The sequence below is a fragment of the Saimiri boliviensis genome, chromosome 1 (genome assembly GCF_048565385.1).
Source record: "Saimiri boliviensis isolate mSaiBol1 chromosome 1, mSaiBol1.pri, whole genome shotgun sequence".
NCBI lineage: Eukaryota > Metazoa > Chordata > Mammalia > Primates > Cebidae > Saimiri > Saimiri boliviensis.
This window is the reverse complement of record NC_133449.1, coordinates 42,280,825-42,296,778: the sequence shown is the minus strand read 5'-3', so window position 1 is coordinate 42,296,778 and position 15,954 is coordinate 42,280,825. Positions and strand designations below refer to the sequence as shown.

General features: G+C 39.3%; 1 protein-coding gene across 4 annotated transcripts in view; it reads right to left on the bottom strand.

The window, feature by feature from the left end:
- Positions 1–15,954, bottom strand: part of MTA3 (metastasis associated 1 family member 3) — a 256,836-nt gene that overhangs the window by 92,956 nt on the left and 147,926 nt on the right. For all 4 annotated transcript variants that reach the window (XR_012516895.1, XM_074396521.1, XM_039479074.2 and 1 more), the window contains exon 6: positions 12,350–12,467. Coding sequence is in view for 3 of the 4 variants with exons in the window: in XM_074396521.1 (XP_074252622.1) it covers positions 12,350–12,467 (118 nt within the window). In the remaining variant the exon portion in view is untranslated. The remainder of the gene's footprint in view (positions 1–12,349; positions 12,468–15,954) is intronic.

The window sequence follows — 15,954 nt, the reverse complement described above, 5'->3', positions numbered from 1 at the left end:
TGGAGTCTTGTTACTGACAAGGCACACTGTCTCATGCCACTGATGACAATGGTCACCACAGTATTAGAAATGTTTATGTGTAAGGTAAGGCTCATAGTTTTGGTACATTCTTCAGGCACAGATGTATAACATTAAAGTGAACACTGATGATAATGAATCCAAACCAACCTCACGGTATCTTCATTTAGTCCTTAACATTTATTTCTGGAGTACCTGTATGTGAGAGGCAGTAAGCGCCACAATAAGGAATATAAAAATGAAAGAGAAAGCAACAGGCTGGGCAGTGGCTCACACCTGTAATCCCAGCACTTTGGGAGGCCAAGGTAGACAGATCACTTGAGGCCAGAAGTTTGAAACCAGCCTGGTCAACATGGAGAAATCCTGTCTCTACTAAAAATATGAAAATTAACCGGGCATGGTGGCAGGCACATGTAATCCCAGCTACTCGGGAGGCTGAGGCACAAGAATCATTTGAACCCAAGAGATGGAGGTCACAGTAAGCTGAGAATGCACCACTGTACTCCACCCTGGGTGATAAAAAAGAAAGAAAGAAAGCATCACTTCCATAAGATGCTTAAACTATGCATAAATACCTATAATATAAACCAAATAATTAGCATAAGAGACATGTTAATAGTTAAAGCATAAGAATCTGAAGATTAAAGAAATCATTTCAACTTAGGTAAGAAACAACGTCATGAAGGAGGTGGCACTTCTGCTAAGAACTAAAGGGTATGAACGTACTAGCAGGGAAAGAAGATTTAAAAAAAAAAGAAATGAGAATATAAACAAAGTCGTGAAGCATTAAAATGGCATAGAAAAGTAGCTCACAATGTCTGGAGTACTGTATGAAACGAGAGAAGACAGCTAAGGGAAGTGGGTTACAGACACATTATGAAAATCTTACATAAATTGTTTTTCCTTTTCTTTTCTTTTTTCTTTTTCTTTTTTTTTTTTTTTTTTTGAGATGGAGTCTCACTCTGTCACCCAGACTGGAGTGCAACTGCGAGATCTTGGCTCACTGCAACCTATACCTCCCAGGTTCAAGTGATTCTCCTGCCTCAGCCTCCCTAGTAGCTGGGATTATAGGCGCCCACCACCACGCACCTGGCTAATTTTATATTTTTGGCAGAGATGAGGTTTCACCATGTTGGTCAGGTTGATCTCAAACTCCTGGCCTCGTGATTCACCTTGACTTCCCAAAGTGCTGGGATTACAGGCATGAGCCACCACACCTGGCCTCAGATATTTTCAAGAGATTTTATTTGAAGGTAATGAGAAGCCCTTGCTTTTTCTGGTAAGGGAATGACAAGAGCAGAACCAAACTTCAACTTTCAAAGCTAGCCATGGCTTATAACGTCCTCTGCAGAGATACCTGATAAAGACAGACATATCAGCCTCCTTTAAGAATTCCCTCATAAGTAATGAGGGGCTGAAACACGGTAATGAGACTGGTAATAGAACACAAAGAGAGGAGATTTAAGAATGTCAGTGACAGACTGGATGTAGGGTATAGATTTCAAGTTTTGTGAGCTGCACTCATTCATAACATTAGCATTAGAAGAAAGAAGGAGGCTGCACATGGTGGCTCACACCTGTAATCTCAGCACTTTGATAAGCTGGGATGGGAGGATCGCTTAAGTCCAGGAGTTCAAGACCAACCTGGGCAATATAGTAAGATCCCCATCTCTACAAAAAATAAATACAGCTAGCTGAGCATCGTGGTGTATGCCTAGTGTCCTGGCTACTCAGGAAGCTGACGTAGAAGGATTGCTTTAGCCCAGGAGGTCGAAGCTGTAGTGAGCCATAATCACACCACTGCATTCCAGCCTGGGTGACAGAGCAAGACTTTTGTCTCAAAACAAAACAAAAAAAGGTGCACAAACACGAGGTGAAGGCTGAGAGAAAGACTAACAATAATGCTGAATGCTTTGCTTTAGAATGTCTTACAAAGAGATCACTATTGAGCAAGAGTCAATGTTAGGACAAATGATTGTAATGAAAAGTAGACAGGAGCCAATAGAATTTTGATTAATAGCTATGGATTCTTACTAGGATAAGAGCTCTTTGATAACAGGCACTGCTTTTGGCTTTGTTTTGCTTTTGATGACTGCATCTATAACATTAGGCTTTCCAATGGCTGACATAATACTCTGAAGCCAAACATTCCCCAATGACTGACAAACCCAGGCTATGCGCCACCTAGTACAGGAGCAAGCAGGTATCAATGGAAATGAGAGGACAGAAGCAGGCCTCTTAAGTCAAGCCACTGCTGTTAGGTTGAAGACCTGCCAATTCTGTCCCTGGTTCAAAGGCAGGTAACTAGAGAGCCAACTGCCAACCCCAATATAAAATGATACAAGCAGAGCAGAGCAGAGCTAGTACTAGGCCAAAAAGATCTAAGGTTTGAAAGAACTTCATTCTTTGTTTAGTTTACAATTCTTAGCATGCTAAGCCAAGACACTCAACATTAGGTTCATTTTTAAAGACTAGTTAAAAATCAAAAAGTTACAAGCCACATGAAACTGAGAATGACACAATTAACCTGCCTATGCCTTTTAAAAAATAATTTAAGTAAGGACAGATAGTAATGGTAAAACATTTGAAGTAACACACAAGAAATGATGATGCTATTCAGTTTTAAGCTCCTTCTGTTATATATTCCCTAATGTAAGACAACAATTATTGTTTATTTTTCAAATTCAAGTCAGTTAAATTGATACATTTTAATTCCACCCATACAGTCTCAGCATATAGCAGAAATAAGACTTAGTAGAAGAATTCTAAATAAATTCACTGTAAACGATAATAAAACACTCTTGAAAGCATTTATACTAACAACAAAAACACAGACAACCACGAGATGAAAAGAAAAATAGCAAGAACAACAACAAATAAATATAGAAATTCTCTATATTAAACAATCATTCCAAACTAAGTGGAGACTCCCATTTTGAATAAACCAAATAATTACATTCATATCAGTTTGCTCACTTCTTCACATGGAAAAAAACTTTTAAAAAGCTCTTGAATGAACTTATTTCGAATTTTTATAACTAAATTTTCAGCTAAGCTAGTAGCAATCTTTGGAATGGCCCTGGGAACAATGGAATGAGCCAGAAACTGAACCAAGATTAATTCCATGTTAATGTTCATGCCAGTCTTTACAACAATCTCCCCTTCCTCCTCCATTTATGATAATCTGGGCAATTCCAATCTGCTCAAGTATCACATCATCAAAAAACACAGACCATGACAATCTCTCCTAACCTCTAAATTCCTACAGATCTATTTCCCAACTAAATGTGATTGTATATAGCTTTCTATTTTTGCTTCATTTAATTTTGAAGAAATGTAGACCCAGCAACTATTTTAAATGTTAGCCCCAACCCTACAGTTATATTTTTAAATCTCTAGAAAATACTGACAAAGTACTTCTTAAGAATTTTGAGCACAGAATGTTGTTCAAATACTCTGAAGAACTAAGGATTCCTAAAGGCCCTTTCCTAGGCAACTAGAAACATTCTTCCTTCCAAATACAACACGTTTTCTTTGCACCAGCTATCAGAGTACTATACTTTTTATATTATATGTAATTCAGAGTCACACAAGGATGTCTTTTAACACTATTTTTGTTCAATATTGTTCTGAAAGTTCTGGCCAATGTATTAAGTTATGAATCAAAAGAATAAGAAGTTACTATAATTTTTTAAAGTCACATTCATTTGGACAATGAAAATAAAAACACTAAGAAATAAAATTGGAGGTTTTATATAAGGAAATTTCAAAATTTTCAAAGGAAGATCAGATGATTTGAGTAAATAAAAAAGCAAGGCTCAGGCGCAGTAGGTCACATCTGTAATCCCAGTACTTTGGGAGGCCGAGATAGGAGGATCATTTGAAGCCAGGAATTTAAGAGCAGCCTGGTCAACAAAGGGAGATCCTGTTTCTACTTCTAAAATAAAAATCAAGATGCGAGGTCAAACCAGAATATTTCACATCAAAATATACTTTTTTGGCATACTTCAGATGGCTATTCTGAGATCAACAAAAACAAAAAGGGTAGCTAGCCCTGAAAGGCTGTCTTTTATGGGGGGAGATCTGCCTATGCAGAGGAAATCTGTATTAGTAAACAGATGCAAACAGGAGTTTTCTGAGGCCCCCTTAAGCAATCAAAGAAAGACTAATATACAGGAAAAAGAGACCAAAGGTCTGACATAGACACTTCATCCCAAGCTACACCTTTCTGAGGGCAGCTTAGAGATTACCTTGGAGGTTCATCTACAGAAAAAGGCAGCCATGCAGCCTTTGCTTGCCTTGCTCTCCGGAAACCTGCGTCATCACCTCCCCTCACCCTATTCTGTTTTCTTTTTGAGACAGAATTTTGCTCCTGTCACCCAGGCTGGAGTGCAATGCCAGGATCTCGGGTCACTGCAACCTCTGCCTGCTGGGTTCAAGTGATTCTCCTGCCTCGGCCTCCCAAAGTAGCTGGGATTACAGGTGCTCACCACCACAGCCAGCTAATTGTTTTTGTACTTTTAATTGTATTTTTAGGTCTCACCCTGTTGGCCAGGCTGGTCTTGAACTCCTGAGCTCAGGTGGTCTGCCTGCCTCAGCCTCCCAAAGTGCTTGGATTATAGGTACGAACCACCACACCAAGCCTTTTTGTTTTTTTAAGACAGGGTCTCCCTCTGTTACCCAGGCTAGAGTACAGTGGTACAACCACAGCTCATTGTAGCCTCAACCCCCTGGATTTAAGTGATTCTCTGGCTTCAGCCTCCCAAGTAGCTGAGACTACAGGCATGTGCCACTATGCTCAGCTAACTTATTTCATTTTTAATAGAGATGGGGTTTCACTACGTTGGCCAGGCTGGTCTCAAACTCCTGACCTCAAGTGATCCGCCAGAGGTCTGAATTTTGCTCCTGTCACCCTGGCTGGAGTGCAATGCCAGGATCTCGGGTCACTGCAACCTCCGCCTTCTGGGTTCAAGTGATCCTCCTGCCTCAGCCTCCCAAAGTAGCTGGGATTACAGGTGCTCACCACCACGGCCAGCTAATTGTTTTAGCTGTAATCCCAAATCCAAAGTGCTGGGATTACAAGCGTGAGCCACTGTGCCCAGCCCCAATTCCCTATTCTTTCAGTAACCTCAGGATGGTGGTATTAAAAACCTCCATCATCTGTTTCTTCAAGTCTTATCATGTTTATATTTAAGTGTTATTACAGAAGAGTCAAAAAGTTAGCTTACAAAGTAAAAAAGTTGCAGTAAGCTAATTTATTACTGAAGATAATTTTTAAATGAAATTAGCATACAGTCTGGCTGGGCGCAGTGGCTCATGCCTGTAAACCCAGCACTCTGGGAGGCCGAGGTGGGTGGATCAAGAGGTCAGGAGTTTGAGACCAGCCTGGCCAAGATGGTGAAGCCCCATCTCTACTAAAAATAAAAGAAAATTAGCTGGGTGTGGAGGCATACGCCTTTGGTCACAGCTACCTGGGAGGCTGAGGCAGAAGAATCGCCTGAACCCAGGAGGGGGAGGTTGCAATGAGCCGAGATCGCACCACTACACTCCAGCCTGGGCAACAGAGTGAGACTCCATCTCAAAAAAAAAAAAAAAAAAAAAAAGGAAGAAAGAAATTAGTATAGCCTAAGTGTACAGTGTTTATACAGTCTACAGTAATGTCCTAGTCCTTCACATCCACGCACCACTCACTCACTGACTCACCCCAAGCAGCTTCCAGTGCTGCCAACTCCATTCATGGTAAGTGCCCTACACAGTAGGTGCACCATTTATTATATTTTTACTGTATTTTTACAATACTTTTTATATTCTTAGATATGTTTAGATACACAATACTTACTATTGGGTTATAATTCCCCACAGTATTCAGTATAGTAACATGCTGTACAGGTTTATAGCCTGGGAGCAAAAGGCTACACCATATACCCTGGGTATTTAGTAAGCTGTACCAATCCAGATGTGTGGAATTGTGCTCTATTGATGTTCGCACAGCAATGAAATCACCTGACAACACATTTATCGGAATGTATCATTGTCTTTAAGTGATGCACGGCCATTAAAGAATTTGGTTTTGGAAGCAGATGTAAAATGTTTTGAATATCTGCAAAGGAAATAGTTCTAAAATAAAGGAAGGGATTAATTCAACTGGATAAGATTATAATTTATGGCAATAATAATCAAAATGATGTTATATGTACTACCACAAAAACAAACACAATCAAATGTACACAAATCGACCAGACCATATAATCATTTCTATTTGAAAATTTACATAGTATTATAATTATGTAAATATTAACTAACATTTATGGAATGGTTACTATGTCCCTATAAATTTTTATACTTGGCCTCTCCCCATTCCCACCTCTATTTCTTCTACATGACAACCAAAATGTCTACATATCGTCTAATTCTCCTGGAGGACAAAACTGCCCTATGGCTGAAAATTACTGTTTTATATAATGGCATTCAATATCTGCTTAAACAATTATGACAGGTCAGTGTTTCTAAGTTGACTACTATCCACTACATTGTTAAGAAGTTCATATTCTGCAAAACTGCCAATTGAAAGTAATAGGGTTTATGAAAAAATAGGATAAAACTCTCAAAACCTAGGAAACTTGGTAAACAGAGCATCCCAAAAAAAGTAACAATCATAATGAAAATACCAGTACAATTAAATCGCTACTGCCATTTGTACCAAGCATAAAGGTCTACTGATCTTTTATCTCCTTAAACCCTGGACTCATGCTTCTTTCACTGAGCTGTAGGTCCCTTTATACAGCTTCAAATAAATTAAAAATCAAATCCAAAATGCAATTTCCACACCAAACCCTGGAGGAAATACCTTCATAGTCTCTTCATCTGTAACTCAAAGCTTCCCCATATAGTTTTAACATAGTAGAAAGTGCCTTGGATTTTTCAGGCCAGTAAATCTGCCTAAAATGAAATCATTTTCAGGCTACTTAAATCAAAAGAAGGCACTTTCGTAAAAATTTCCACTTGCTCTTTCTTAAACTCTCCTTATCTGTGAGAACACTTGTTTCCCTTATTGCTGGGGAAAGCCACATGCGAACTGACACAATTTTCACTCTATACTTTTTCCTATTTGCCAACAGAATATGAGTTAATATAAGTTTTAAGTGAATATATTGTAACAAAAGATAGATTAATTTAATTCTTTACCACTCAAAGAGAGACACCTCCTAAAATTCCTGATTGGTGATAACAGCTTTTTTTTTTTTTTTTTTGAGAGGAAGTCTCACTCTGTCACCCGTGCTGGAGTGCAGTGGTGCAATCTCGGCTCACTGCAACCTTCACCTCCTGGATTCAAGCTATTCTCCTGCCTCCACCTCCCAAGGAGCTGGGATTACAGATACATACCACCACACCTGGCGAAATTTTGTATTTTCATGAGGTTTCACCATGTAGGTCAAGCTGGTATTGAACTCTTTATCTCAAATGATCCACCTGCCTCGGCCTCCCAAAGTGCTGGGATTATAGGCGTGAGCCATTACACTTGGCCAATAACAGCTATTAAATGAGTAGTACTAGAGACTGGGGGAGAAGACTGTAACAGCTGGGTGCTGTGCTAACTGCATAACAAGAGTTACTTCATTTGCTCATCACAACGATATGATGTTCTACATACACTATTATTCCCTGTTTAAAGAGAAAGAAATGGGAACTTGGAGGAATTAATCATTTCCCCAAAATCACTCAATTCAAACATAGCATAGTCAGGATGTACCCAAACTTGTGAACCAAGTCGTTTTAGTTTAATAATTTAATGTTTTTATAACTTATTTTAACCATTAAAAATTTAAGTTTAATATGTAAAACACATTTTTCTTAAAATTCCAATGTTATAATACATTTAAATAATGACTCAAAACTTCTCATCTCTTTTATGGAAAATTTTCTAGGTGGTTTATTCAAACTCAGTGAAAGATGTAAAATCTAAAAGACCCCTTTCCTTTCATTTGTAAACAACATACTCTTCTTTTCACATCTCTAGAGTTTGTTAGGTGATGGGTAGCCACAAACGAATTGAAAAATCAAAAAAATCTAGTCCCTAGCAAGACAAATGCCACAACAATCTCTTAGTATCTATCAAGACATGTTCACAAAGAAAGCAAGCCTGTAACATATCCTGGCAGAGTGCTGCTGCTGCCACCTACCCAAGATATTAATTCCAGTTCTACATTCCATGCCAATGCAAATTAGAATCTGGCCACTGGTGGAAATGTACCCGCTCAGAAGTATTAAAAGGGTTAGGAAGAATGGATTCCAGCAAATCCTAAACATCTGTTCTTGAATATGGTATGTTCTACTATTTAACTTCCCTGCAATCAGGTACTAGCTACATATGGAAGTTTCTGTGATGGCAATGACCATGTTTTTCAAGTGTGGTGTAATTACTGGTATACCTATTGGTCTCCCTATTCCTTCTACCACAGTCATTAGAAAAAACAAGGATGGCCAGGAACAGTGGCTCACACCTGTAATCCCAGAACTTTGGGAGGCCGAGGTGGGTGGATCACATAAGTCAGGAGTTTGAGACCAGCCTGGCCAACATGGTAAAACCCCGTCTCTACTAAAAAAAAAAAAAAGTTAGCTGGGTTTGCTGGCGGGTGCCTGTAATTTCAGCTACTCGGGAGGCTGAGAGAGGAGAATCGCTTGAACCCAGCAGGCAGAGGTTGCAGTGAGCCAAGATTGCACCATTGCACTCTAATCTGGGCAATGAGATTTTACTCTCATCTCAAAAAAAAGAAAAAAGAAGGGTTCTTTAAACCTTGCACCTACTCAGTTGCCTGATAACAAGTGTAAAGAAACATTCTAGATACACTTAATGCTTCAGGCTGAAATAAGTCCAAAATGGCTTCTAGATTTATGATGAAAAATATGGTATTTTTCAATAAAATCTATAAATCTGTTGTTTTTCTTTGTTAGAGATGAATACTCACAAAGAAAACTACCAAGTTACAAAATGTAAAAATAAACACTCAGAAGTAGCCTTGAAGAAAGGGAAATGCATTCCTCGTTTCTGTTTAAAACATTCCAAAAGTGCTAGCAGTGGGAGGCAGGGTGGGAGGCAGGCGGAGTGGCGAATGGCTCATACCTGTAATCCCAGCACTTTGTGAGGCCGAGGTCAGGAGTTCAAGACCAGCCTGGCCAACATGGTGAAACCCCGTCTCTACTAAAATTACAAAAAAAAAAAATTAGCTGGGCATAGTAGCACATGCCTGTAATCCCAGCTACTTGGGAGGCTGAGGCTCAAGAATCGTTTGAACCCAGGAGGCAGGGAGTGCAGTGAGCCAAGATTATGCCATTGCGCTTCAACCTGGGCAACAGAGCAAGTTTCAACAATCTTTTTTCTCTGCAGCATGGGATGCTCAATAGCATTCTACCCACAGTAGAACTTCTTTCAAAAACAGGGACAATCCTCTTAAACCCTGCCACTGCTTTGCCAACGAAGTTTATATAATATTCCAAATCCTTCTTTGCTGTCTCAACAGTGTTCACAGCATCTTCACCAGGAGTAGATTCCACCTCAAGAAACCACCTTCTTTGTTCATCTGTAAGAATCAACTACTCACCCATCCAAGTTTTACCATCAGATTGCAGCAATTCAGTCACATCTCAGGGCCCACTTCTCATTGTAGTTCTCTTGTATATTATACCCACCATATCTGCAGTTACTTCCACCACTGAAGTCTTAAACCCTTCAAAGTTATCCACGAGGGTTGGAATCAACTTCTTCTAAACTCCTGTTAATGTTAATATTTTAACCTCCTCCTATCAATTACAATTATTGTTACTGGCATCTAGAATGGTGAATCCTTTCCAGAAAGTTTTCAACTGACTACTCAGATCCATAAGAGGAATCATCTATAGCAAGTATAGCCTTAGGTAATGTTATTTCTTAAAAACCAAATTTAAAGTCAAAAATTTCTCCTTGATCCACAGGCTCCAGAATGGATGTTGTGTTAGCCGTCATGAGAACAACATTCATCTCCTTGTACATCCCCATCAGAGCTCTTGAGTGATGAGGAACATCATCAATGAGCAGTTATATTTTGAAAGGAATCCTTTTTCCTAAGCAGTAGGTCTCAACAGCGAGCTTAAAATATTCAGTAAACCATGCTGTAAACAGAGGTGCTGTCATTTAAGCTGTTGTTCTATTTATGGAGCACAGTCAGAGAAGATTTAGCATAATTCTTAAGGGCTCTGTGATTTTTGGAATGGTAAATGAGCAATGGCTTCAAGTCACCAGCTGCATTAGCCTCTAACAAGAGAATCAGCTTGTCCTTTGAAGCTTTGTTGTCTCTAGCTATGAAAGTTCTAGATGGCATCTTCTTCCAATAGAAAGCTGTTTTACCTACATTGAAAATCTGTTGTTTAGTGTAGCTGCCTTCATCAATGATCTTAGCTGGATCTGGATAACTTGCTGCAGCTTCTACATCAGCACTTGCTGCATTACTTGAGCTTTTATGTAATAGTGAAGAATTTTTTCCTTAAACCCCATGAACCAATCTCTACTAGCTTCAAACTTTTCTTCTCCAGCTTCCTCACCTCTCAATCTTCACAGAAGTGAAGAAAGTTAGGGCCCTGCTCTGGATTAGGCTTTAACTTAAGGAAATGTAATTGCTGGTTTGATCTTCTATCTAAGCCACTAAGACTTTCTCCATGATATCAGCAGTAAAGCAGTAAGGCTGTTGTTTTTATTTTATTTTTTTGAGACAGTCTTACTCTGTTGCCCAAGCTGGAGTGCAGTGGCACAATCTTGGCTCACTGCAACTTCCACCTCCCAGGTTCAAGGGATTCTCCTGCCTCAGCCACTCAAGTAGCTGGGACTACAGGCGCACACCACCACACTTGGTCAGTTTTTATAGTTTTTGGATTTTTAGTACAGACGGGGTTTCACCATGTTGGCCAGACTGGTCTCGAACTCCAGGTCTCAAGTGATTCTCCATCTGCTGAAGTCTCTAAAGTGCTGGGATTATAGGCATGAGATACTGTGCCCAGCCTGTTTTGCTTTCTTATCATTCATGTGTTCACTAGAGTAATACTTTTCTTTTTTTTTTTTTTTTTTGGAGAAAGAGTCTAACTCTGTCACCCAGGCTGGAGTGTAGAGTAGCACTTTTAATTTCCTTCAAGAACTCTTCCTTTGCATTCACAACTTGGCTAACTAGGGCAAGAGGCATGGCTTTTGGCCTGTCTTGGCTTCTGATACACCTTCCTCACTAGCTTCATTCCTTGCTTTTGATTTCAAGTGAGAGAGATGCTACTCTTCCTTTTACTTGAAGACTTACAGGCCACTGCAGGGTTATTAACTGGCTTAAGTTCAATATTGTTGTGTCTCATAAAATAGGGAGACCCCAGGAGAAAGAGGCAGGAAAGGGACAGTCAGTGGAGCACTCCGAAGACATAGCATTAACAATTCAGTTTGTCCTCTTCTATGGGCATGGTTCATGGCTCCAAAACAACTACAATAGTTACATCAAAGATCACTTGAAAGCTATTATAATAATGAAAAGGTTTGAAATGTTCCAAGAATTACCAAATGTGACACAGACACAATCCTGTTGGAAAAATGGCACCAAAGGACTTGCTCAACAGGGTTGCCACAAACCTTCAATTTTTAAAAAAACTAGACATATATGAAGCATAATAAAACAAAGTACATTAAAATGAGGTATTTTTCTGCTTCTAAAATTGAAAGTGCTGGCCAGGCCACACCACTTTGGAGAGGCCACAGTGGGCTGATTGTTTGAGGCCAGAAGATCAAGACCAGCCTGGGCAACATAGTGAAACCTCATCTCTGTTTGTTTGCTTTTTTGTTTGCTTGTTGAGACGGAGTTTCACTCTTGCTGCCCAGGCTGGAGTGCAAAGGTGCTATATCTGCTCACCACAACCTCTGCTTCTCGGGTTCAAGCGATTCTCCTGCCTCAGCTTCCCCAGTAGATGGGATTACAGGCATGCACCACCATGCCTGGCTAATTTTGTATTTTAAGTAGAGATGGGGTATTTGAATATATGAATGATAAGTAGAGCGTATTTTAAGTTTTCAATGTTGGTCAGGCTGGTCTCGAACTCCGGACCTCAAGTGATCCACCCTCCTCGGCCTCCAAAGTGCTGGGATTACAGGCGTGAGCCACTGTGCCCAGCTATTTATTTATTTTTTATTTTTTACAAAGAACAGTAAAATTGCAAGTGCTTAGAACTTTTAGACTTTGCCTGAACATTGCCTCTTCTACATGAGAATATGTATATTTGAGTTTCAAGATCTATTTGTTTCACAGAACTGCAAACCCACAGAAAAACATACCTTCTAACAGCATTTCTGGAATGTCTGCCTGATATCTAGGTCCCACTCTGATTTCACCTTTGTCAGCTAATAGTGTTTTCAGTGAGGGGTCATAGACCAATGAGTAGAAGAAGGTATCCTGAAAAATATGACAAAATATGTAGGTATATTTAATTCCTTCTACTTTTTATGAAGCATTAAAATCAATGTCGCTATAATGAACACATAAACCCCAGAGAGTATATAAAATTTCATTTTCATTAATAAACTCATAGATCTTTAAGGAGAGCAAGGTGTTACTGTTATCATGTAAAACAGTGCAAAATTAAATCAAGCCAAAAGAAACAGCTTGAAATAAAGTATATTATAAAGTTGTATTATTTGTTTTAGTCTAAAAGAAAACCATTTGCTCTCTAAAGCAGAGTTTCAAAACCTAGCAAAATGAAACCATAGCTCCAAGGTAAGACACCTAAAATCAAGTGATCTTATAAACCTCTAAAGTCCACATCAAACAAAAGGAAAGACTTCACAGATACCAGGTACTCTTACTTTTGCAATGTCAATCCCACTTTTTATTCAAAATATTGAAAGGTATATATATTTCACATTAAACTATACAAGAGTTGAACTTACATGTGGTTTACTGTTATAAGAACACCACTTTATAGGCATTTAAACATGTATTAATTATAATTCTGCAGTTCTTTAAGTACTGAGGCATACATATAAATATACAGATATAGAAAAATAGCTATATACACCCTCACCGGCAGCATACACACCAAAATTCCAATCTTCCTTTACAAAGCTCACATGTCCTTGTTTCTGAGCCTAATGGGTAAAATGACCTGGCCGCCAGTCCTTTAATGAATTCTGCATAATCACTAGAGATTATCTGAACCAGCAAAATCTCATCTTCTGCTTCCCACTATGATCCCAAAGTCATCTGCTGCCCAGTTCTCTGTACTATATCTTGGAAGGACCTGTCCCTACTATCAGAACTTTACCAAGCCCCAGCCAAGCAAACTACAAATAAAAGATAATCTGTCAGACGGTAAAAGTCTCTCCCATGTGGGAACTCTCCCACATACTTTGATAAGGGGAAAGGGAAAAAAACAGAATTATTCCATCCACTGAGAAATTCTGTGCTCTATTTTATTCATTGCTCACTGTCAGAAAAAAAGATTTAAACAAAAAACTTTTTAAATAAAAAAGGCTGGGAGGATACCAATACATGACAATTTATGCATATTGTTAAAATGCTATCTAAGGAAAAGAAAAAATCTGTAGGAATAGATAAAACCACCAGCTTAACAAAACTACAGGGGATGATCACTATGATAATTAAAATTGTTTGATTTTTTGTTTTGCTTTACAGACATGAGTCATATATATTATTACTCAGTAACCGAAGTCATTGCCACAGGCTCACTGTCGGATTTTTTTCTTTCTTTTTTTTTTTTTTAATAGAGACAGGGTCTCACTATGTTATCCAGGCTGGTCTCAAACTCTTGGGCTCAAGCAATCCTCTTGCCTCAGCTTCCTAAAGTGCTGGGATCACAGGCATGAATCCCTATGCCCAGCCACCATCAGATTTAAAAGCAGAAATACTTCAGGTCACTTGTTAGCATGGTACTCCAATAAAAACAGGAGCTTGCCATACTCTACAATATAATAAGATGAAATGATTATTTGGGTCAATTAAGTTGCTTAAAATCCTTAGATTTGTATGTCCTGATATGGGAAAATATTCAAAATACGTTTGGTTTATAATAGAAGTTGCAAAAAAAATAAGAAAGGGTTCCATATACGCCAATTTCAAGAACACAGAGTTAAAATAAAGCAGTAAATCTAAAGGATGATGATTACAGAGTTATTCTTTGGGTTACCATCTTCAACTATGCTAATCTCAATATATTTTTTTTAAGACAGAGTCTCGCTCTATCACCCAGCCTGGAGTGTGCAGTGGCGTGATCTCGGCTCACTGCAACATCCGCCTCCCAGGTTCAAGCAATTCTCCTGCCTCAGCCTCCCCCAAGCAGCTGGAACTACAGGCATGTGCTACCATGTCCAGCTAATTTTTTATATTTTTAGTAGAGATAGGGTTTCACCAATTTGGCCAGGCTGGTCTTGAACTCCTGACCTTGTGATCCACCCACCTCGGCCTCCCAAAGTGCTGGGATTACAGGTGTGAGCTACCACGCCTGGTCCTCAATGTTTTATTTTTAAATTTTTATATATTTAGGGGGTACAGGTGCAGACTTCTTATAAGCATACATTGTATCACGGTAAAGTCTGGGCTTTCAGCATACCCATCACCTGAACAGTGAACATCATACGCAATCGGTAATTTTTCAACCCTCACACCTCTGTAACATCTTTTTTTTTTTTTTTTTTTTTCTGAGACAGAATCTCACTCTGTCACCCAGACTGGAATGCAGTACTGTGATCTCAGCTCACCACAACCTCTGCCTCCCAGGCTCAAGCAATTCTCCTGCCTCAGCCTCCTGATTAGCTGGGATTACAGGCATACGCCGCTACCACCTGACTAATTTTTGTATTTGTAATAGAGACGGGGTTTTGCCATGTTGGCCAGGCTGGTCTCGATCTCCTGACCTCTCCTACCTCTCCTGTTCTCTCCCACCTCGGCCTCCCAAAGTGCTGGGATTACAGGTGTGAGCCACCATGCCTGGCCTCTAATGTTTATTATTCTAGTCTGTATGCCCATGTCCATGTTTACCAATTGATTAGCTCCCACTTAGAAGTTAGAACACATAGTATTTGACTTTCTGTTTCTGCCAATTTCAATATTTTAATATGACTAAAAAGCAGTAAGGATTTCTTAAGAATGATCTTGTAATAAAGTACCATAACCTTCCCAAGGTTCTGAGACAGGAAAAAACTAAAACAAAAATAAATATAGGCCAGAAGAGGTGGCTCATGCCTATAATCCCAGCACTTTGGGAGGCTGAGGTGGGAGTATCATCTGAGGTCAGAAGCTTAAGACTGGCCTGGGCAACATGGTGAAACCCTGTCTCTCCAAAAAGTACAAAAATTAGTTGGGCATGGTGAGGTATGCCTATGGTCCCAGCAACTCAGGAGGCTGCACTGGCAGTATCACTTGAACCCAGGAGGCTGAGGCTGCAGTGACCCGAGACTGCAACACTGCAGCAGTCTAGGTGACAAATTGAGACCCTGTCTCAATCAATCAATAAAACAAAGCAGTAAATCTAAAATAACAAAAAGTATCTTTCAAAGTGAATAAAATACATAATACAACCAGTTTTATTTTTTCAAAATTGCCCCAACTGCCAAAAAAAAAAAAAAAGTTTACTACATTGCCAGGTCAGTTCCTATTCATAAGATTAATAAAGAACAATGAGTTTACAAGTCAAGCAAATGGGGGAAACCTCCAGAGATCTTTGCTAATTTTCATCTACTAAAGTCCTTAACATGTACCATTTTCTAACAACAAATTAGAAGGGAAAGAAATCACTTAAAAAAATATTTAATATAACGAGGTCAGGCATAGTGGCTTATGCCTGTAATTCCAACACTTGGGGTGTCTGAGGAGGGTGATCACTTGAGGTTAGGAGCTTAAGACCACTGACATGATGAAACCCCAT